Source organism: Tenrec ecaudatus, chromosome 11 (genome assembly GCF_050624435.1).
Source record: "Tenrec ecaudatus isolate mTenEca1 chromosome 11, mTenEca1.hap1, whole genome shotgun sequence".
Lineage (NCBI taxonomy): Eukaryota > Metazoa > Chordata > Mammalia > Afrosoricida > Tenrecidae > Tenrec > Tenrec ecaudatus.
Window position 1 is genome coordinate 68257371 of NC_134540.1, and position 22861 is coordinate 68280231.

Consider the following 22861-nt stretch of genomic DNA (forward strand, 5'->3'; position numbering starts at 1 on the left):
ACACACACACACACACACATATATATATATATATATAATAGGAGCTTAAAGGCATATGGGCCGGGAAGGGCAAGGGAGGTTCTTTGTGCTGTGGTTGCAAGTTTCGGGTCAGGAGATGACCTGTCAGTAAATCATCTTGTTCTCAGCCGACTTGCTTCCAGGAACACTGGGGAAAGGAGGCTGTGTTCTCCCTGGGGAAGTAAGCTTTGTGAACTGCTGGAGGCAGGTGCTTTGAAGTTCAGCAGGTCATTTGTCTTCCTGGGAGGCTGGTACAAGGGGCTGCCTGGTCCGGACCCAGCTCAAACAATTTTCTTCGCTTTCAACTCTTGCCTTCCTCTCAGCATTTGTCATTACTGACTGTCGTGACTTTAAATGATCTGTATTGAAGCAAACATGCATACAGAACAAGATAGAAATGGTGGGATTTCAGCTGAGTGGATTAACCCCAATCTGAAAACCTCTCTGAGCCACTGTGTACATGAAAGTATAGAATCCTTCTCATGTTTAGAGTGTTCTGTTTGCACTCCTGCCCAGCAGGGCCCTCCCAGTTACCACTCACTGTTTACTTGTCTTGCCCACAGGAAGGAAGGTAGTGACTTTTGGGTGTCCTAATAGATTTTCTTTGGGGGGGGGGGCATTTTTGTTTGTTTATTTTAATGTCAATGGAATTATTTACTAAGTATGTTTTTGTACCCTTGATATTTTTTTGCCCAGCATTGTAAGATTCATTCATGTGGCGTGAAGTAATTACGTTTAGTGCCATATTTTACTACTGTGTGACTGTACTCTAGTTCATCTACTAGTGTGATGAACAAAGCGGGTGATAGTACAAAATATTTTAATTGCCACAGGACACTGAGTAATTTTTCCCCCTGAAAAGTGGACGATTGGCCAAATAATTTTAAGAACCTTTGACCCATTCTTCCAGGAGCTCTGGTGGCACAGTGGTGACACACGGGGCTTCTAACCATAGTTCAGAAGTTCAAAACTACCAGCCACTCTGTGGGAGAAAGACGAGCCTTTCTACTCCCATGAAGAGTCACAGTCTTGGAGACACATAGGGGAGTTCGACAGGGTGTCTGTCAGTCAGAATGGACTTGGTGTCAGCGAGTTTTGTTCTTTTGGGGTTTTTATTTTATTGCACAATCTATTCAATATTGATGGATATGTTTATTGTTTTCTAATTTTAAGCTATTATAAATAGTTGTCTTATGACCATTTTTGTACATGTGTTTGTTTTTATAATGCATATTGGAATAAGTGATAAGATATTGCTACTAGAGTTCAGCTGTTAATGCAAACAAAATGTGTTTGACCATGTTTGATCAGTGGAAAGCTACAAATCCCCTCAGGAATAATACTCTCGGGCTCATTGGGGGCCTTTCAAAACGGCTACTTTGTGTGCCATGGAGAAAACGTTATTTTGAGATCAGGGTTAATGGAAGACTTTTTACAAACTCAGGTAGACCCTTTCCCAACTCATTGAGGCTTTGCAGCAAGTGTACGGGAACACTGCCCCACCTAAGACCTTAGAGAGGAGCCGCGCAGGGGAAGACTGTAAACTGACAAATGAAGAAGCCGGATGGCATCCAGAAATCGGTGGAAGACGACCACAGAATCATGCGGGAGAGAGCTGAAGCTGGGCGACCGCATGCTTTGGCAGTTTCAGTCTCACGTCAGTATTTTGACCCCAGCAGGCTTTTGGCTGGGTGATGCCAAAAGATTTCCATGAAGACCAACTACTCAAAGGAGCTCATCTTCCCATCAGTCAGCATTTGTAATCTCCAGGATTGCAGTCACGGCCTCTCTACTCTATTGTTTTCATTTAAACCTTGCTTGTTAATTCGACTGTTACCATTTGTGCAATGCTCTTTTCTGTAACTACTAAATAGCCCTGAAGTGGCTCGTGGACTAACTGAACAGTGACATAGTTAGAATATTGACACTTTTTTGTATGTACGTCGTGCCTGATTCTCAAGAATGCTCTGAAAGGATGCAGGACATACTTAATCACATCGCTCTCACGGACTTGGTTTTGCAGATACTCCTTGAGCACGTCAAGCTCGTCCATCGCTGCTCTTCTCTGTGCCCTGTACCCACACTTCCCAGCTCACAGCACTGATAACCGGTGAGTCCAATGCTAGCTAATTAGGAATTCACTAGGTTATGGATTTCAAAGTGATATGTTAAAAATTCGCGAAGGGCATAATGTATATTTTGGTTTTGCGTTAGATGGATAAAGTTGCAATGTTTTTTCTTTTAAATGGTGAACAGAATAATTAAAGGTACACTGGCCACGTTAACTATGTTGGAAATAGTAGAACCCAGAACCAGCTGTTTGATTTGGTGTTAATACCTACTCGAGGACTCGTTTCTAAAGTAGCACTGCCTTTTGAACATCCCTGTCTTCCTGATTCCTAGCTTGTGAAAAATTACTCTCACAGAATTTTACATCCAAAGAGAGCTTTGGGCATCTCATGATGTAACTGTTCTGCAATTCTCACATCTGTAGGGCTTCTCTAAAGCCAGAAGTAGACCACCTCCCCCCTCCCCCCCCCAAAAAAAAAGATCTTTCTGGGGGAAATTATCCAGCAAAGATGAGTAGCCCAGGGCAGCTAAAGACTGTACCTTTTGTGCTATGGTATAGTTCTAAAGAAACCTCTAATTAGTGAGAATATTTATATATGGTTCTTTTCCTCTCTCACTCAAACATGAATACTGAGAACTTTTATCTCAGTGAAAGTACAAGAAACCAATGCGGCAGCAGAGCAGAGGCAGGTTAGAGTGGCTGTGGCCAGTAGACGGTGACCATGCAAAAGCATTCAGGTAATATCGAAGTGCTGCGTCTTGTAGCACAGAGAGCTACCGACACTTCAGGGTCTTCGCTTTGTCAGAAATAGGAGCTCTCTGCTGTCTGTGGAGGGAAGAGAAGACACTCGCTCCATATGTCCCAGTGACGTCTGAGAGAATGCCACCTGGGGCGCACTTCCAGCCATCTGCTCCGAGAACTGTCCTTGTCATGAGCAGTAGAATGTATCACCAATGATAGTTTATCTTTTCTAGACAACTAGGAGTCTGACCTGAAGTCTAAACTGATGATCGGTGGAACATAAAAATATTGTTCCTATTGTAATGCAACTCTGTCATAGACCCATTGCCTATCCATTTGAGGAAGATTGTTTAAAATTGGGAAAGCCGCCTCCCTATATGGACGGACAGTGTTACTTGGTTTTAAAACCCGAAATATAGCTGACTGCTATCGAGGCCTTTCCCAGTTCATAGCAGCCTTACAGGCCAGAGTAGAACTGCTCTACAGGGGCTTCCACGGCTGTGAGTCTTTATCGGAGCAGCCAGCTAAGGTACGCAAAGCAAGTTGGTGCTAAGCACCAAGGACCTTTATGTAACTGATAAATACCAGTCTTTCCTGAGCTTGATGATTATATTTTTAAGAGATGACAGAAATGGATAGATTTGGGGTGGGCATAAGAAGGCTGTTGTCTACAACTGTAATTAAAAAACAAAGTCTCATTTTCTAGAGTTTGAGTTTTTAATATAAAAACTCAGTGTTTAAATTCTAACCACTGCTATTAATAATTTTCATGAGAAAAACACTTGATACTCATTTTACCTTTTTTAATGGAGCTGTTCTTAGATGAGCCCTGGTGGCGTAGTGGTTACACGTTGGCCTACTAACTGCAGGGTCAGCAGTTTGAAACCACCAGGATCTCTGTGGGAGAAAGATGGGACTTCCTACTCCATCAAGAGTTGTGGTCTCAAACTCACAGGGGCACTTCCACCTTGTCCTGTAGGATCACTCTGAGTATCGACTTGATGCAGTGAGTTTGTGTTGAATTTTCAAGGGGCTCTGTGTGTGTTCACTTGTGTACTCATGGGGATTTATAGGAGAGCTTTACTGTCTGAGCAAATGGGTACCTTTTCCCTGATGCCACTCCGATGCTTAAAACAATACAACAGTAGAAATACATCCCTGAGAAGGTGAAAAGATATGCTGATGTTGAGCACAGAGATATTTGAGAAGTAAATTGTTAAAGCTAATGAGTGAATATTTTCATGTTAAGATCATTTTTACTTATGTATAAAAACTCTTAACTGTGAGAACTCAGATAACGAATGCTTAGATCAAGGATCATCCATATGTAATCTTTTCAAGAGAATGTTTTCATTAAAAAATTTTAAAAACAATGTTCTTGACATGTGACTCAATCATGTAATTGAGTGGTTTACATTAGAGTTATGCCGTCATCAATACAGTCCGTTTAGAGCAGTTTCTTCTTTCTGTGCTCATTGTTGTTAGTTCCCATTTCCTCCAGCCTCCCCTGCCAGAGCTCAGTTTCTGCCTATGTAGATTTACCTCGTTTGTACTTTCTAATTGCATCTCATTTTCTTCAAGTGTGATACCCATTGGAAGACATAACCCCAGTTTTGTCTCCTTCCAGCCAGTAGGCAGCAGAGAGCTCATGCTGCCATCAGTGTTTCTCATCTCCTCTCCTCTTCTGTGGGCAGGTACCATCTCCAGGCTCTCCGGCACCTGTATGTCCTGGCTGCAGAACCCAGGCTGCTCGTGCCCGTGGATGTAGATACAGACACACCGTGCTATGCTCTATTAGAGGTTACTTACAAGGTAACACCTCCCATTGGGATTTGCTTATAATTTTGTTAGCACTCATTTATCTCTCCTTGAAACAGATAAAAGTTTTTCAAAAGCTTTATCCATTGAAAGGTGGAAGTTGGAGTTCCAATGGGTGGTACAATGGTTAAAGTAAAATTCTGCTGCTTTGAGCCCACCAGCCGCTCCAAGCAGTCTGCTTCCATAAAGATTCACCGCCCTAGAAACACTATGGGACAGCGTTGCCGTAGTCAGGATTGACTCCATGGCAGTGGGCTTTAGGCCACTGGTAATGGTAATGGCTTCGTGCATTTCCTTTGTACATTTAGCTGATCAATGAGTGATAACCAACCCGCACCGTAAACAGTGGGAGAAGGCAAAGCACCTTCACGTCAGTTTGACACCTCATGATACTTCTTTATGTTCATGCTGTGTAGCTTTGGGGTCTGAGTTCAAGTGGGTGGCACTTTAACTTCATGTATAGAAGAGTAGAAGCTTAAATGACAATGAATGTCACATTGACAAATCCCAGAGTTCTTGTGCATCCTTTGAAGCCATTTAGGCTTACCTGTTTTGATTGGCATATCATTTTTTGGAATCATTGACTGTCCTTTTGCCCTTGTAAGTTTGTTGTTTGAAATTGTCCATCTAACTTTCATAGTTGATAAGTGTCCTAAAAGGTTAATTGGGTTGTATAATTGAGTTATATATTCTTGCCAGCATACAGCTTTAAAGTCTGAATATTCATGTATTTAATGAGAGATCTTTAATATAAGAAATAGAAATAGATTACAAATCATTTATCCTTCCTGGATCCAGCAGATTGTTAAGTACCTTCTGAGTTTCCCAAAAGGAGCCTTGTGGTATATTGGGTTACTTGTTGGGCTGCTAACCTCAAAGTTACCAGTTCAACTCCACCAACCGCCTCAAGACAGAAAGATGAGGCTTTTCTGACCCCTTAAAGATTTATAGCCTCAGGAAACCCAAAGGGGCAGCTCAACTCTGTCCTAGAGGGGTACTGTGAATTGGAACTGTCTAGATGACAGTGAGTTTTGTGTATTTGTGTGTGTGTAAATGATGTTGTCATCTTCTCTAAGGAATCTTCTGTTCATTGGGGAGACTGGGGCGGTGGCAATAAGAGAGAGACCTGGATGTCTGGTTAGTTGCTGGGCTGTGATCTATATGGTCAGCAGTTTGAAACCACCAGCAGCTACGACAAAGTCTGGGCTTTTTACTCCCATAAATAATTACAGTTTCAGAAACCCATGAAGGGTCATTATGAGTCAGCATTGATTTGATGGCAATGAATTTATATTTGGGGGGGGGGGAGTATAGGATATGGTGTAATTGAGGATGTCAATGGAATGCATGGGAAATTGATGAGAAGTGTCTCCCTCCAGGTGTGGGGACTGGGGAGCCTGTTTCCACGGACACAGTGTTTAGACTACAACTTGCCAGTGGGATGGGCATGTACCCAGCAGAGGGGGTAGCCAGTTCAACCCAGAGGCCTCAGTCCTCTGGCATGTGAAGTGCAAAGTCTGAAGTGATGGGAGGGAATTCAGGCCATGAAAAGGAATTTAGATTTTAGTCTTTTTAAGCGTTGAGCATCAGATAAGATTTTATACAATTTAATAGTACAAAAGAAGCTAACAAAAGTTCAAACTCTCTGCCATTGAGTCAGTAGCGACTCATAGCAACCCTCCAAGGTAGAAATGCCCCAGTGAGTTTAAGAGATAACTGTTTGGGAGAGCAGAAACCTCTTTCCCTGAGGAGTGGCTGGTGGTTTCAAACTACTGATCTTACAGTTAGCAGTCCAAAGCATAACCCCTATGCCACTCGGGCTCCCAATAATTTAACAGTCTCTGTACAAACTGTAGGAGAGGAGTGTGTGTAGAGTTGAGATGTTTTTCCTTTGTAGCTCTCCTGACTACGTTGTGAACTGTGGTTTGTTTGTTTTTTTATATTTATAAAGGGCACTCAGTGGTATGAACAAACCAAAGAAGAATTGATGGCGCCTACCCTTCTTCCAGAACTCCACCTTTTAAAGCAGGTGAGTTGGATGTGATTTAGGAAGATCTGCTCACAGGATGAATTCAGACAGAGTAGCATGTGTAACATTAAAGATAGCCAAAGCCCGTGCCTTCTTGGTGTTCCGTGTTAATAGGAAAGCAACAGCAGGAGGGACGGTCACGGAGAGTAGAGACTGTCTGTAAGTGGGGATCTTTATCTAAAGGCTAGCTGATCTCAGATCATGGGTCATAGTTTTGCTTGGAAATGGAGCTTCCTAGCTTCTTGATGTCTATGTCTAGCTCAGTTTTCGCATTTCCTTTAAGAAGCGTGGGTTTCATTTAGTCAATTTAGCACTTTTTTCAGTTTTGTCTTGACCGTGTTTGTGTTTATCTTGGCAGATTAAAGTTAAAGGCCCAAGATACTGGGAACTGCTTATTGACTTAAGCAAGGGAACACAACATTTGAAGTGAGTACATTGCTTTTCTCAGCTAGATCAAAATGAATAGAAGTGTTGAAAGATGAAGGTGTAACTTAGAGAGCATTATCTACAGTGCTCCTTGTCTCTGTGATGAGCTAGCAGGGCATGGTTGAATAAAGTAATCTATTTTTACAAACAAGGTTTGTATTAGAAAATCAAATTAATTTAGAGACTAAATTGAAATAATTATATTTATTCAAAAACTGGAAAAGACTCCTAAAGGCCAACAAATGATCCTTGAACTAACTACAAGCTTTTCTTTCTTGATGTGTTTTGTTTTTTCTTTGTCAGTGGTTTGTTGTTGTTTTGTTGAATATTGTTGCTTTGTTTTCCTCTGTCTTGTTTCTGTGCATGTTATTATCTCCACAGGTCTGTCTAAATAAGATAGGCTGGATGAACTCTCTGGAGGAAAAACAACAGGACTGACAGTTCCAGGGGGACTTGGGATAGGGGGAGGTGGGAGGTAAGGAAGTGGTGTTAACAAACCCAGGGACAAGCGAACAAAAAGGGATCCAAATTGGTGGTGAGGTGGGAGTGGCAGGCCTGGTAGGGAATGATCAAGGGTAAGGTAACGAAGAGTTATAGCTGTAACCCAGGTGGGGACGGAGCATGATAGTGGGGCAGAAGGAAAGTCAAGGGAAATAGAGGAAAGAGCTAGGAGTCAAAGGGCATTTATAGAGGTCTAGACAAAGACACGTACATGCAAATATATATATGAGGGTGGGGAAATAGATCTATGTGCCTATATTTATAGGTTTAGTATTAAGGTGGCAGAAGGACCTTGGGCCTCTACTCAAACACTCCCTCAATGCATGAATACTTTCTTCTATTAAAATGGCATTCTATGATACTCACCCGACACAACCGCTGAAGCCAAAGCGGGTTAACAAGCAAATGTGATGAAGAAAGCTGATGGTGTCCAGCTATCAAAGAGGTAGCGTCTGGGGTCTTAAAGGCTTGAAGATAAACAAGCGGCCATCTAGCTCAAAAGCAACAAAGCCCACATGGAAGAACACACCAGCCTGTGTGATCACGTGGTCCCGAAGGGATCAGGTATCAGGCATCAAAGAACAAAAAATCATATCATTAGCTGCACACTTCCATGAAACGATCGCCGAGGACAAACGGGTGCATAAGCAAATGTGGTGAAGAAAGCTGATGGTGCCCGGCTATCAAAAGAGATAGTGCCTGGGGTCTTAAAGGCTTGAAGGTGAACAAGCAGCCATCTAGCTCAGAAGCAACAAAGTCCACATGGATGAAGCACACCAGTCTTGCGATCACGAGGTGCCAAAGGGATCAGTTAAAAGGCTTCATAAAAAAAAAAATCTTACCATAGTGAATGAAGGGGGAAGTGCAGAGTGGAGACCCAAAGCCCATTTGTCGGCCACTGAAGATCCCCTCACAGAGGGTTCTAGGGGAGGAGATGAGTCAGTCAGGGTGTGATGTAGCACTGATGAAGAATACAGCTTTCTCCCAGATCCTGGATGCTTCTTCCCCCCAACTACCATGATCCGAATTCTACCTTGCAAGTCTGGATAGAGCAGAGGTTGTACACTGGTGCAGATAGGAGCTGGAGGCACAGGGAATCCAGCGAAGATGACACCTTCAGGACCAGGGGTGTGAGGGGCGATACTGGGAGAATAGAGGGTGAGTGGGTTGGAAAGGGAACTGATTACAAGGATCTACATGTGACCTCTTCCCTGGGGGACGGACAACAGAAAAGGGTGAAGGGAGACGCTGGATAGGGCAAGATATGACAAAATAATAATCTATAAATTATCAAGGGCTCATGAGGGAGGGGGGAGCGGCGAGGGAGGGGGAAAAATAAAGAGGACCTGATGTGCCAAGGGTTTAAGTGGAGAGCAAATGCTTTGAAACTGATGAGGGCAAAGAATGTACAGATGTGCTTTATACAATTGATGTATGTATATGTATGGATTGTGATACGAGTTGTATGAGCCCCTAATGGAATGTTTAAAAAAAGAAAAAAAAGTGGAATTAACTTGACAATAATGATCTCTCTTAGGACAATAATGTAAGACTTAATTTTTTAAAAAAGGCTTACATAGGTTGACAAAGAGCTTTGTAACAATGAATGTTTCTTAGACCCTTTCTGTTTCATCTGCCCACCATTCTCTTTATAGAACATCCTCATAAATGTAAGATCACGTTTTGGGTAGAATTAGTTTGCTTTGGTGTACAAGTTATAATATGTACAGAGAATGAACAGGTTTATACCTTTCATAATTTGCAAATTAAAAATGAACACATCTGTAAATGTGTTTTTATAGTTTTGTCCCAATTCATATTTCTTCTAACACTCTATATGATACTTTCTCTATTTTTTTCTGTATACTTACAGCACTGTTTTCCTTTGCTGTAAACCAGTCGGTCCATATTTAATAATTCTTAAGTTTCATGCATAGTACCTGATGACACCAGGAATACAAAGATGTGTACGACAAAATACTGCCTGTGACACGTATGTTAGCTGCTAGTCAAATTGCCTTTTCATTTCACCCCTTCCGTGAAGCTGGCCACCAAAGACAGGTAGCACTTTATTTTAGGCTTTCTCCTAGGCACACAATTACTTATAGGCACTGTGAAAATACTCGTTTGCCTTCGTAGGAAACGGTGAAGGCTTCATCTCATGGGAACATAACGTCAGAAAGCACTATGTTTTCCATCCAGAACTACAAACATTGCCTCATATGAAATTCAGTCTTGCTTTCTTCCAGATCAATCCTTTCCAAGGATGGGGTCTTATATGTTAAGCTCAGAGCTGGTCAGCTGTCCTACAAGGAAGACCCCATGGGGTGGCAGAGCTTGTTGGCCCAGACTGTTGTCAACAGGCACTCGGAAGCCCGGGCTTTGAAGGTAGGCTTGACGGGATGAGGGGGAGAGTTCCAAAGCCGCGGCCCCGCTGAGCACATGCTTCTCTGGTTTTGCTCAGGACGCATTCAAGCAATCCGCTTCTCTCTCTCGTCGCTGCAAGTTGCAGACGTCAGGGCCCTGCAGCAATTTTAATAAAATAATAAGATTCACATTTTAGTTTAATTATTTTACTTACTATTCTTCAGATCAGTGAAGGTCTGTGTAAATCACAACAAAAAATAGGAAGATTTTGGTGCTTACATTTTGGTAAGGGCAAAGATAGAAGGTAGCAGTTTGATTTCAATTCACATTCCATTTCAGATGAGTAATTTATGTCTGAGCTTCATAATAGTCCCTAGGTTTAAATATACAGAGGGGTTTCAAAAGTTAGTGGGAAAATTTCATGATCTTTCCATTACACTGGGAGCAAGGTGAGACTTCTGTTCCTGTAGAGTTACAGGCTGGGAAACGCGCGGGGCCGCCCGCCGTTGCCCTGCAAGGTCACTGCAAGTCAGCATTGATTTGAGGGCAGTGCGATTTGGGGGAGGGTTTGTTTGTTCCATGGATTTTTGAAGCCTTCTCATATGTGGTTGATACCAGTGAATTTTATTGGGTCATATTCAGTATATGACCTCTGAAATACTTTTATACTTCATCTTAGCCAAAAGGCAGAGAAGCGATCTCTGAAATACTTTTAAAGGATTTTGGACCAAGAGCCACTTAAATTGGCACTGTTGCTTCTTACATAAAGTAGAGGCCATCTCAAAATACAAATCTAGTGTGCAAAGAAAATAAGCCTGTTTGGATTTGAGATTTGATGGGGAAGTAATAGAAAAATTGAAATCATCCTGATTTCCTGTACGTTGGGAGTTCAGAACAGAAGTAAAATGAAAATACAAACAAAACTTGATGGGAAATATTAATACTTTTATATTCCATTTTCACTCTTGAACTTTAATAGTCTTTTTCTCTGCCTTATTAGTACAGTTTGCTTTTTAGTCAAGGAAGGGAAAGAAAAGCCTGTTTTGGGGCGGGTTGTGTAGGAAAGAACACTTGTTGGTAACTTGTTGCCAACTTGTGCAAAAAGCTTCTTGAAACTTCTCCGCAGTCAAAGGTTGGTGAGGATGGGCACCACCTTGGTTTTATGGTAACGATGTGTGAACAAAGGAGTTGGTCTTTAAACTATGAGGATTATAATGTGAGCAGTGAGGGACATAGCCTTTTGTATTATCATTTGCATTTGTTGTTTATTTTTTTTAGCCAGAAACGATCTCAGCATTTACTTCTGACCCAGCACTTCTGTCATTTGCTGAATATTTCTGCAAACCAACTGTGAACCTGGGTCAGGTATGTATTACATAAGGGGGCTTTAAAATTCTTGTGGAAAAATTCCATTACCTTTTAGTTCCATTTTCCCATGGCCATTTTGAAACCCCTCTGTATGGCTTGCCAAAACTCCAGAGCTAAATTTGATATTATGTCTACCTATGGATTGCCAGGAAAATCTATAATATTTGTAACTACCGCAGAAGCTTGGTGACATCATTCTGCTACACTTTTAATTAGAAAGATGGCTTTTACTCGGCAAATACAGCTTTCGGTAGTCTCAACTGTTATATTCAGTAAGTTCTGATTTGATCAAAGCAACCCCTGAAATATTCTCAGACACAGTGTTGTGCAGGTGGTGTTTCCTCTGGTCCACTCTTCAACTAATCTGTATTCTCAACTTTTCCCACCACCCTTCTTTTATTGTTGCATTATTTCGTTCACTTTGTTTTCTGCTGATCCTATCATCCTGTTTCTGTTGCTCATAAAACTGTTCTCTTTAGGATTTAAAGGGTGCTTGCCAGATTTTTGACTTAACCCTCCATTGCACACACAGATTGGACTTAGGAATTAAATGGTCTGATATTGATGGCCTTTGCCTACAAGTATGTGGGGCATTGGGTAAACTTTCGGAACCTCTCCAAGAGTCAGTAATGCTGAAGAATGACCCGTGTGCACTGGAGCGGAAGGTGTATTGGCTGTTGTTGGGTGGAGGGCTGTGTGTGTATGTCTGTTAGGTCTAGTTGACTTAATAGTGTTCTTCATTTCCTTTGTTTCCTCTGATCTCCTTTCTAAATAATTCTGCCCAGTATTGATAGTAGTGTTTCCAACTATTAGTGTAGAATTGTCTGTTTCTTCCTTAAATTCTATCAAGGTGTGCTTTATCTGTTGGATGTTAAATTTTCTCCATCAACGAGCCCCCTTATCTCACTGCATGATGTTCATGTTTATCCCGTCTCATCTACATGGTTATGTGGATTGCCACCCTGCTCTCTTGTGCCTATTTTTTTTGCATGGAATATTTTGTTCCATCCTTTCACTTTCAACGTATTTGTGTTCTCAGGTTTAAGGTATATGAACGGTGTATAGTTGGGTCATGTTTTCTTGAATCCATTCTGCCACTCTCTGTCTTCATTGGAGTATTTCATTGTAATTACGGATAAGAATGGCTTCTGTCATTTTGTTATTTGCTTGTTGTGTGTTGTAAGCCTTTTTCTTTGTCCTTCACTATTGCTTACTTTTGTTTGTTTACTGGAGTGAGCCTTTCTCTCTTTTTAAAGATCCTTTTAAAATATTTTCCTAGTGATTACTATTAGTATTACAACTTGCATATATAATATTCTTGGACAAAATGATACCAACCTATCTTTAGTGGCATACAAGAAATACTATATTTTTACCATTCTTCCACTTCTCCTTTTTGTGTTGTTATCACGATTTATGTTTCTATGTATGTATGTATATGTCTGTGTGAACATACATACTTATATAATGTATATATTACTCCTTGCCTGGTAAGTTACTCTGTTACTCACACCTTCTATTATCTGACTAATTAATGTCTTTATGTTTTATGTGCTCTGCAAAATAATTTCATCCTTTTATGTATGTTATAAAAACAAAGGATACAAAACATTTAGGATTGTCAAACATGAATTTGCCTTATTACTAGCTTTTATACTTGTCCATGCATTTCCCTTTATTGAGGACTTATCAACTTATTTAATGTGTAGCTTGGGCTGTGAACTGCAAGGTCCACAGTTAAAAATCATGAGCTTTCTATCCCCATAACGAGTTACAGTCTTGGAACTCTCGAGGGAGGGGCAGTTCTACCTGCCCTGTAGAGTTACTGTGAGTTGCCGCAGTTGACTCAGTGGGAGTGAATGTGGTTTTTTGGTTTGGTCTTTTCCCCTCCATCTACTGAGCCCCGTGTCTGTGATGCCTGTCTGGTGGGCATGAACTCTCTCAACTTGTGTTTGACTGAGGTTGTTCTCATTTCGTCTTCATTCTTGAAGGAGAGCTTTCTGGGTTTAGTGTCCTGATGGGCAGTATTTTTCTTTTAAGCACCTGAAATACGTAATTTCATGGCCTCTGGCCTCCAGTATTTCTGAGGAAAAATACAACGAGGCTTCATTGTATATAACTATTTGCTTCTTGTTGACTGCTTTCAGGGTTCTCACTCTTTTATGTTGAGAGCCTAATAATGATATGTCTTGGTATAGATATTTTTGGATTTATTTTGCTTTTGCTTCGTGGATTTGTACATTCAAATTTTAGATGTTAGATGGGGAAATTTTCCATAATTATTTCTTTAAATATTCTTTCTCACCTCTCTCTAGTTTCCAGAATTCTCAAGATGAATATATTAAGTGTCTTGTTTTTGTCCTATAATTCCATCAGTCTCTGCTTCTCAAATGACCATTTGTGTTACTCTTGTTTCTGTAAATTTTTTTAATCATTTTATTAGGGGCTCGTACAACTGTTACCTAGTTTCTGTAATTTTAGCAATCTCCTAATTTGCTCATTCTTTCTTGTTTTTAATGCGGAGTGTGTGCGGTGACTTTGTAAAGATGTCTGTGTAATTCTTTATGGCACACACTTTGGAGCTTAAGCACGGTGTGTGATAATGGCTAGCCTATCCTTGAATTTGAAATACACGTTGATGTCTTACAAGACACTTCTCATTTTTCCACAGAAACAGGACATTCTGGACCTCTTTTCTTCAGTACTCTATGAGTGTGTTACTCAGGAGACCCCAGAGATGTTGCCTGCATACATAGCAATGGATCAGGTGTGCTTTGAAAACCTATTCCAATTTTGATCAAATGTATCCTGTTTTCCAAGTGTCATGTTGAACAGTAAAGTTTCATATATGTTCATCGTTTTAGCTTCTCATTTGCTGTTAACTCTTTTCCACCTCACAGTGACCCTGTAAGACAGGTAGGGCTGCTCTCGTGGGCTTAGTTCTGCTTTGTGCTGGTAACCATAACAAGGCCAGCAGTTTGAAAGCCCCAGGCAAGACGTTCTACTACGTGAAGACTTACTGTCTTAGAAACCCACAGGTTGCAAAATTAGTAGCTAGTGATTTAGGAAGTTGAAATTCATTTTAAAATTGATTTTGTGTTGTAACTAAAAAGGCCTGAAGGAGTAATGCAGACAGTAATGTGTAGCCGCCTTGCTACTATGATTACTTTACAGGGTCCCAGAGATAAGCTATTAGCAGCCGTCACTAATACCACACACTGCAGCCACTAAACCTGAAAGTGTAGCGGATGTATCATAGCTCCACTTAACTTTTATTTCTTTAGGAAAGAAACTCAGTCCTAAACTTATCAGTAGTATTACATCTACCTCGTCCCTGGAACCCCTGGCCAGCCTGTGTAGCCCACCCTGGTTTTCCCAAGGTCGTGCTTTGAACCATTTCATTCCAGTGTGACCCTCTGCTACGATGTGCACTTTCTCTCCAGGTATACTGAAGCAGAATTTACAGTTTAACAAAATCCCCATTATTAGTTATTCATGAGAATCACCTGATGATCTATATAGGAATCAACTGGGGAACTTGTTAAAGGTAGCTTCTGAATAGTGTATCTGGAGTGGACTGCAGACTCTCAGCAGGGGAGGGAAGCAGAATAAATCAGTTCTAAGCCTTGTCCAGAGGTGACTGGCTGTAGACTTGTAAGTCTTGATTATTTAGAGCCAGGGAGCCAAGGATGAGCCCACTTGTCTCACTGCATTTACCTGAAAGCTGTTCACATAGGACTGTCCTGGAGAGAGTGAGCCATGTACCTGTACCCAGAGAAGGGCTTTTCTGGAAGTCAGAATAAGTTGCAACACAGAAGAATTCTCCACCCTTTACTGATTGAATGAACCGCACTTTTAAAAGGCAACATGCTCTGGTATACATCCCTGAAAAAGACGTTAGAACAATTTCACCCTTTCATTCTCTTTCTTTTCAAGGCTATAAGACGACTCGGGAGAAGAGAAATGTCTGAGACATCTGAACTTTGGCAGATAAAGTTAGTGCTAGAGTTTTTTAGCTCCAGAAGCCACCAGGAGAGACTCCAGAACCACCCCAAGCGAGGGCTCTTCATGAACTCTGAGTTCCTCCCCGTTGTGAAGTGCACTATTGATAATACTCTGGACCAGTGGCTGCAAGGTAGTCAGAGCATTGTAGCCTGTGTGTGCTTAAGATACCCTTGGCTCAGCCTTTTCTGCTTTAATATTTTTTAAAATTGGTAAACAAGATAGATCTAAGTATAAGTCAAAATGGCTACAGATTTAATGTTTCCAGTTAGGTGAATTAGACTCTGATTATCTACTTCATCATCTTCAAAGAAATATATTTAACCTGCTATATATATATATATATATATATATATATATATATATATATATATATATATATATATATCGTGCAGAGAGTACATGAATGAATCCATTATTGAATACATGCTATTTTGTCAGCTCTTTTTATCAATCAGTCAGAACCTGGGACATCACATAACGACAACTTTCTCTCAATGGACATACCCATTATTTATCTCTTGATCAGCACCTTTGCTCAAGTTGTTGTAGACTCTCACTGGCAGATTGTGGAGTGTGCAGCAAGGAGCCATGGCGGTGGAGGGCTGTGCATGGAGCGCAAACCATAAGATCAGTGGTTTGGACTCACCGGTCGGTCACTCTGTGTGAGGAAGGTGACAAAGCCTTCCACCCCCAAGTGGGCAGGCTCCTCTGTCCTGTCGGGCTGCTGTGAGTTGGAATTGACCTGCTGAGTGGGTGTGGTTTCGAGTGCAGTATCCTTGTAGTGGAGTGTTGGCCGTGACTAGAGCATTTCCTAGCTCAGTGCTCTTACTCTCTCAGTGGCTTTTGGTGGTTGACAGCCTTGCCCTGAATCTTCACCAAGTCTGACTTTCCCCTCTGATTCATCAAAATCATGTATTTATGTTCTCTTGAAGAACCACAGTTTACAAAACCTCTTAATGATGGGGTCTCCCCTCATTAGCAGTAGTTGTTGACTGGGGCTGGAAGACGGTAAAGCCAACTGATTTCTTGGCTCTGCCTGTATTTTATGTCATCTGTTTTAGAACAAAACTGTTCTAGCCTCGACCATATTAAGGTCTCCCAACTGGTCTTCCTCCCTTCTAGCCATTTCTGTTCTATTATCTGAACAGTCTTTAAAGAGTGAATCTATCCCAACATTCTTGCTTATCAAAACTTTTCCCGGGCTGCCTTTTCACTTGTGAAAACTTCAATAAGTATTTTTATACTTATTTTGGCCCCACCTGACTCCCTCACAGCTCACCAAGCACACTTCCCCTGCTCCAAACCTCCGAGTGCCTTCTCACCACAGGGCTGGCGAGCATGCTGCTTCCCCTCCAGGAGCCTTTTCTTCTCACTCTTCCTCTCCAAACCCCTGTTCTGACAACCGCCATTTAAAGGCTTTTCTCGATCTAAAGGTATTCCACGGCCACACAGCCTCAGGTAGCTTTCCCGCCATTTTTCTCTCTCATTCTCTGACACACACACCCCGCCCCAGTATCAAAACCAAAATGATTGACTTCTGGAAGCAGGCCTGACATAACTTGATTCAAACCATAAGGACTTGTATAAGCTTATATTCCTTTTAAGTCTGTAGGTAAGATAAATATTTTGGATTTCCAAGGAATTTCAGTGAGTCAGGTGGTGGTTATTTGACTGTGTAGTAGAAGCAGTGGTTGCCCAAACTGGCTGTTCTCTTACAACCATTGGAGGGCCCCCTCCATCGGCCTTCTGAGCCAGAACGATATACACTGGTATGTGTACGCTGACTGACATGCAGAAGGAAGCAGGCTTGGAAGCTTGAGCACGTAGTACATTTTGTGAGTATAGCGAGGATGCTGTTAGGTATGGAAATAATTAGCTTTTAAGAGCCATGACATTTTTTATACTGTTATCTAAACATAGGAGTTCTAGAGTAAGAAGAAGCACCTGAGAAGACAGAGATGAGGATAAGTGTCCCCACGGGACTCAGTGCACCTATTCCGGATGAGGTCTCCAAATAGGGGTCTTTGATCTTGGTAGAAAGACCGGGAATGGCTAGGAGAGCAAACACCCGTGGTGCTCTCAGCGGGCTCACTGCTGTGTTTCTCCCGCAGCTGGAGGAGATGTTTGTGTGCAAGCCTATCTCTCTGAAGAGCCGTGTGAAGAGGCCCAGCTGAGCATGCTGGCCTGTTTCCTTGTCTACCACTCAGTGCCAGCTCCCCGGCACCTGCCGGCCATTGGACTAGAAGGTAATTGCACATCTCTGTGGGAGAGCGTTGAGATTGTCTGCTCCTTTAAAGATTTATAGGTTCAGAAATCCTACAAGGTTGCTATGAGTTGTACTTGAGATGATGACAGTGCACTTGGGTGGGTGTTTTTTGTTGCTGTTTTGTTTTGTTTGTTTATTACTGATGCAAGGAGCCCTAGTGGTGCTGTCTGGTAAGTGTTAGACTGATAACTACAAGGTCAGATGTTCAAACCCACCAGCTGCTGCTGCAAGAGAAAGTTGAGTTTCTCTGCTCCCGGAAAGATTGGCAGCTTTGGAAGCCCAATATAGGGTTGCTGTAAGTTGGAATCAGTCGATAGTGGTGGGAATGTTGGCACCTGGCTGTTTTTTCAGAATGTAGAAGCAGATAGAGTTTGCCCATTAAACTGAATAACATGATTACTTATAAATGCTATCTCTTAATTTAAGAGGAGAGATTTTTGAGAATGGTGAAGATTGTTTCATCAACTCATTACACTTAAATTTTAACATCATTACTAATTTCTTATATTTTTTGGAAACCTTCACAAAAAAAGTCACCCTGGTGATTACCTCAAGTTCAGTAGTTCAAAACCACCAGTTGCTTCTCTGGAGAAAGGTGAAGCTTTCTACTCCTGTGAAGGATTGTAGTCTTAGAAACCCCCAGGGCCGGTTCTACCTGACCTGCAGGGTCACTGCGAGTCAGAATTGACTCAAAGGCAATGGGTTGTGGAGAGACTTCTGGTTTGGGTTAGGATGGAATTGTTAGTACAGGACTGACTCTCCCACAAAAAAAAAAATAAAAAGAAAAGTGAGACAAAATATATATAAGAACTGTTGAAAGTAGTGGTTCTCAACCTTCCTAATGCCATGACCCTTTCATACAGTTCCTCATGTTGTGGTGACCCCCGCCAACCATAAAATTATTTTCATTGCTACTTCATGGCCAGGTTCCAGCCTAGGATCCGTTTTCACCTGCCTGACAGAGAAATTGTAACCATTTGAGAAGGAAGAACACATCCAGAGCCTATGTGATTCTAATACATCATATTCAATGACCAATGTCAGACATAGCAGATTTGAGACTAATAACGGAAAACCAATAGGGGGGAAAATAAAAAGTTAAACCTACATATGTACAAATAAGCTTGATACAATTGATGTATGGATTGTTGTGAGCCGGAAGAGCCCCCAATAGAATGGTCTTTTAATTAAACAACAACAACAAAAACCACACCCACTAAATAAATAAACCTACATACCACCTAGATTTTCAAGTTACCAGTTGGGGGTGGTCGAGACTTGAAGTAACTATTAAATTTTCTAAGAAAATAGTGGGGAAAGCTAGTTCACCAGAAATCTGGAATCAAGAAAAGAGAGTTAAAGAGAAATCTAGAAATGAACATGGAACCACAGAACTGAAGAATGTATTATATGGGTTGGTTAGCATGTTGGTTGTGGGCTCAGTAGAAAGTCCACAGAACGAGGCACAGAGAAGTGAGGATGGGGTGCGTGGAAGCGTCACACGTCCGCGTTGGGACCCCAGAAGAATAGGAGCGAGGTAACAGAATAGCGGCCACGCTTGAAGCCACCAAGGCTGAGAATCTTCTCCGTGGCCCTTAGCAAGTGAATGCAAAGAAAGCCATCCCTGTCCCCAGAATGGTCAAGCCACTGAAAACCAAGGGGAAGGGAAGATTTCAGACACAGACGACGTCCTCCCATCAGGATGGAGTAACGAGGACCCGGCTTCCTCCTCTTCCCGAGACAACCCAAACCACAGCTGTCAGGACGGGATAGCACAGGCTGAAACCCCATTGTAGTCTGCTTGGGATTAGTGGGGATTTAGACATGATAAGATAAAGATTTAGTGAACTTGAAGTCATACTAGAAAGTCTCCAAAATGAAATAAAGTAAACTGAGAAAGAGCTCTGACGTAAGCTGCCATGCGTGGGGACTGAGAAACCACGCAAAATAAGGCCCGTGCCCTGGATCTTTTTGTTACTTGTAGCAATTAATAAGTGCGCAGAAGAGCCGGGCTTAGAGGGACAGAGCCACGGGCCCTGTACTGTGGCACTCCACCTCAGTTCATAAAAGGGAGAAAGAAATCCAGACCCTGCCGGAGTCTAGGAGAGTCTAGCCATGTCACCAGAGGTGGAAGCTCCAGGACCTGCCTCTTCTGCCCAAACGCTCATTTGCTGCTATCTACATAAGTCATCATGCCTGTTAAAAAAGAGCCCTCGCTCCAGTCCTGATCAACCCCTCCCTGTGTGCATGGAAGGCCAGGACAAACCGATATAGTATTACCCGAACTTTGGGAGGAAGACTCTTCTTCCGAGAAGCCGTCTCTGAAGGAGACCGCCGCGGAGGAGATGTCTAATGGCGAGCTGCCCAGTATTCCCAGAGCCTCCAGAGTGAGTGTGAGGTGTCCTCTCCAACTGAAGACACCGAAGAAGACAGTGACGGCCTGACCCAGCTAGATCTTAAAACCTTGTCTGTGTCTCCTGTCAGAGAGAAAGCGTCTTTATTGGCGAATTACCTGCTGCTCACGTATAGAATTACAGAGCCAGTCACCCTAGAAGACATGCTGAATACTGTCATCAAAGAGTACAAAGATAACTTCCCTGAGATCCTGCAGAAAGCCAAGGAATGCCTGGAGATGGTGTTTGGCCTTGAAGTGAAGGAAGTCGACACCATCAACCACTGTTACATCGTCTGCATGACACTAGGCCTCACCTGTGACGGCTTGCTGAGGGAAGTGGAAGGCATGCCAAAGACTGGCATCCTGATTATTGCCTTGGGTGTGATCTTCCTCAGCAACAGCAGTGCGACGGGAAAACAAGTCTGGGAGGTGCTGAATGCGATGGGCATCTATGCTGGGCAGAAGCACTTCATCCGTGGGAAACCAGAGGATTTCATCACCGGAGAGTTGGTTCAGCAGAATATGTGGAGTGTCGGCAGCTGCCTAACACTCACCCTCCACGTTACAAGTCTGTGGGGTCCAAGAGCCTACGCTGAAATCAGTAGGCTGGAACTCCTCCAGTTTTAGTTAAAAGCTTGTGCACGTAGCCCAGGTTCTTTCCCAATTACATTTGTAGTGGCTCTGAAAGTGGAGAAAGTGTGAGCCCAAGGTCTAGCTGCAGCCGCTGTTGACGGTGCCACCACCCTGTCCCTGGCGAGTTCGGTGCCACTTCCAGCAGCTGCTCCAACCCAGGGAGGTCGGAGGCAGAATCTTCACTTTAGGTTGGAAAACCTTTCTGAGGAGAGATGGGTGGAGCTGGAATGAGATAGTGTACTTAACTATATTTTCCTGTTGTATGTGGGTAGCTTAGAGATTGAGCCTTTTGTGGGGTCATTGTTCAAAGGTTACGTTTCATATAGTGGTTACGTAGCTTTAGAATCTAAGTGTGTGTGTGGGCTTTTTTCACACATTCACTGATGTTTAGTGTGCTTAAGGATACGAGCTTCGCTATTCTGTTGAACAATTGTGAGCCCCTTCTACTCTGATCTGGGACAGAATGGAATGGCATTTACATAGGGAGTGTGTTCGGCCCGTGGAAACTCAGCGTAAATCAAGTCTGATGTAAAAGATGGCCGGTGTCTGGCGGTCTCCATCCCTCTCAGCACTTTGCTGTGTAAAACTCAAAGATCAGTACCTGCATTTGCTAACTTATTCAAGAATGGAAGAAAAAAATGACTTTAATAAAGGAGACTTCTTAAAAAATTGTTTTTTACAAAGGAGCTAAAATGGAATCATGAAAAGAGCCAGAGGCAGAAGAAAAGGGGAACAGACGGGCCAATGGAGGAGAAACAGCGAGTCAGGCTTAGCCCTGTCAGTGCCCATCCCGGGTAATGTCGCTCATCACCAGCACGCTGGAGCTCCTCTCTGTCTGTCTAGTTGTGGTCGGTGTTTGCGCTTCTTTGAAGTCGGGAATACTGTGGAGTGTCAGTTACGGAGCTAATCTGTCCTCATTTCTGGTGAGGTTTACTAACATTTACTTTCCAACCTCACTGGCAGAGCCAGTAGGAGAATTGATTACACTCTGCGTATTCTGTGCAGCAGTCGAACTTACTCTTGTCTCAGCCACACCTTTACCAGAAAGCTCCTCTGTGAGACCACAAGGCCCTTCTCTGTTTTATTTCCTCTAAAGTATTGTGTGCATGGGTTAAGAATTACAGTATTAGAAAGTTTTCTTTTAAGGCATGTAAGTAATAATTGAAGGTAGATAGGTACCTTGGTTATACTTGTTCTTAATTCTAAATACAGTTGTAGGACCCTTTCGTAAGTACAGAATGAAAACAGTCTTTAATCGTGTCCATTTTCGAGTGTGCACTTGGGAAATTCAGTGTGAATTTATTCTGAGCTGTGACCTCTCCTCCCCCTTCTCTTTCCTCAGGGAGCTTTGCCGAACTGCTCCTCAAATGTAAACAGCTGAAGATGCCCGTGCGCGCTCTGCTCAGACTGGCCCCGTTGCTCCTTGGAAACCCACAGCCGATGGTGATGTGATGACCGCGGGGCCACACCTGCCCCGAACCTGACTCCTGCACAGTGTGACCGCACAGGACAGCTGAGAATCCATGCTGACTGTATTATGACGGTGGGGCAAGTGGCACAGAGCTCAGTGTCGTGATGTCCATGCCCCAGAGATGACCGTGTTGACGTTGTATGCTAGAGAAAAGTAAGGGAAAAGTTACTTTTGTAAATAAAGACTTTTTGTTTTGTTTTCAAGACCCTTGCTTTATTTTGGAGTTTCAAAGGCTGATACTAGTGGTGGGGGCTAGAGTGGGTATTGATTTTTAAAGTCTGAGCCATGGTAATTCAGGTAAATGAACTTATGCTAAAAAATACAGTTTTAATAAGTTCTGTAAGAAAATTTTATTTTCTGCAACAAGGGAGCTTTCTAAAATTTCCTAAAATGTCACAGCTGTGTTCTGTCTGAAATATGTTTCTCGTAGGGGAAAGGCCAAGGCAGAAACCCCACATTTACCTCAACAGCCACAAGATACACTTTTTAAACCCAAAATTAGTCATTTTGTAAATCAGGGCCACGTTTCTCCTTCAGTGGATGCTGAAATGGGGCGGGGTTCAGATCAGACAAATGTCCATAAAACCCTCCGCAGTGCAGGCCTGGGGTCTGCAGATGGCTGAGTGGGAGGGCTGCAGGGAGACCAGCAGCCATCAAAACTGCCCCACTCCCCTTCACATTGGACTCTGCAGGGTCCTCAAACCTGGTCCAAAACCGGCCCAACCCATCTTCTGATGAGAAATTCTCAGACT

General features: G+C 42.5%; 1 protein-coding gene across 2 annotated transcripts in view; it reads left to right on the top strand.

Moving 5' to 3' along the window:
• ANAPC1 (anaphase promoting complex subunit 1) overlaps positions 1 to 22312 on the top strand; it is a 100156-nt gene extending 77844 nt beyond the window's left edge. For both annotated transcript variants that reach the window (XM_075563140.1, XM_075563141.1), the window contains 10 exons: positions 2042 to 2128; positions 4525 to 4642; positions 6600 to 6677; positions 7036 to 7103; positions 9854 to 9992; positions 11250 to 11336; positions 14011 to 14106; positions 15276 to 15474; positions 17456 to 17590; positions 21981 to 22312. In XM_075563140.1, the coding sequence (XP_075419255.1) occupies positions 2042 to 2128; positions 4525 to 4642; positions 6600 to 6677; positions 7036 to 7103; positions 9854 to 9992; positions 11250 to 11336; positions 14011 to 14106; positions 15276 to 15474; positions 17456 to 17590; positions 21981 to 22090 (1117 nt within the window). In that variant the 3' untranslated portion in view covers positions 22091 to 22312. The remainder of the gene's footprint in view (positions 1 to 2041; positions 2129 to 4524; positions 4643 to 6599; positions 6678 to 7035; positions 7104 to 9853; positions 9993 to 11249; positions 11337 to 14010; positions 14107 to 15275; positions 15475 to 17455; positions 17591 to 21980) is intronic.
• The last annotated feature ends 549 nt before the right edge of the window (positions 22313 to 22861 follow it).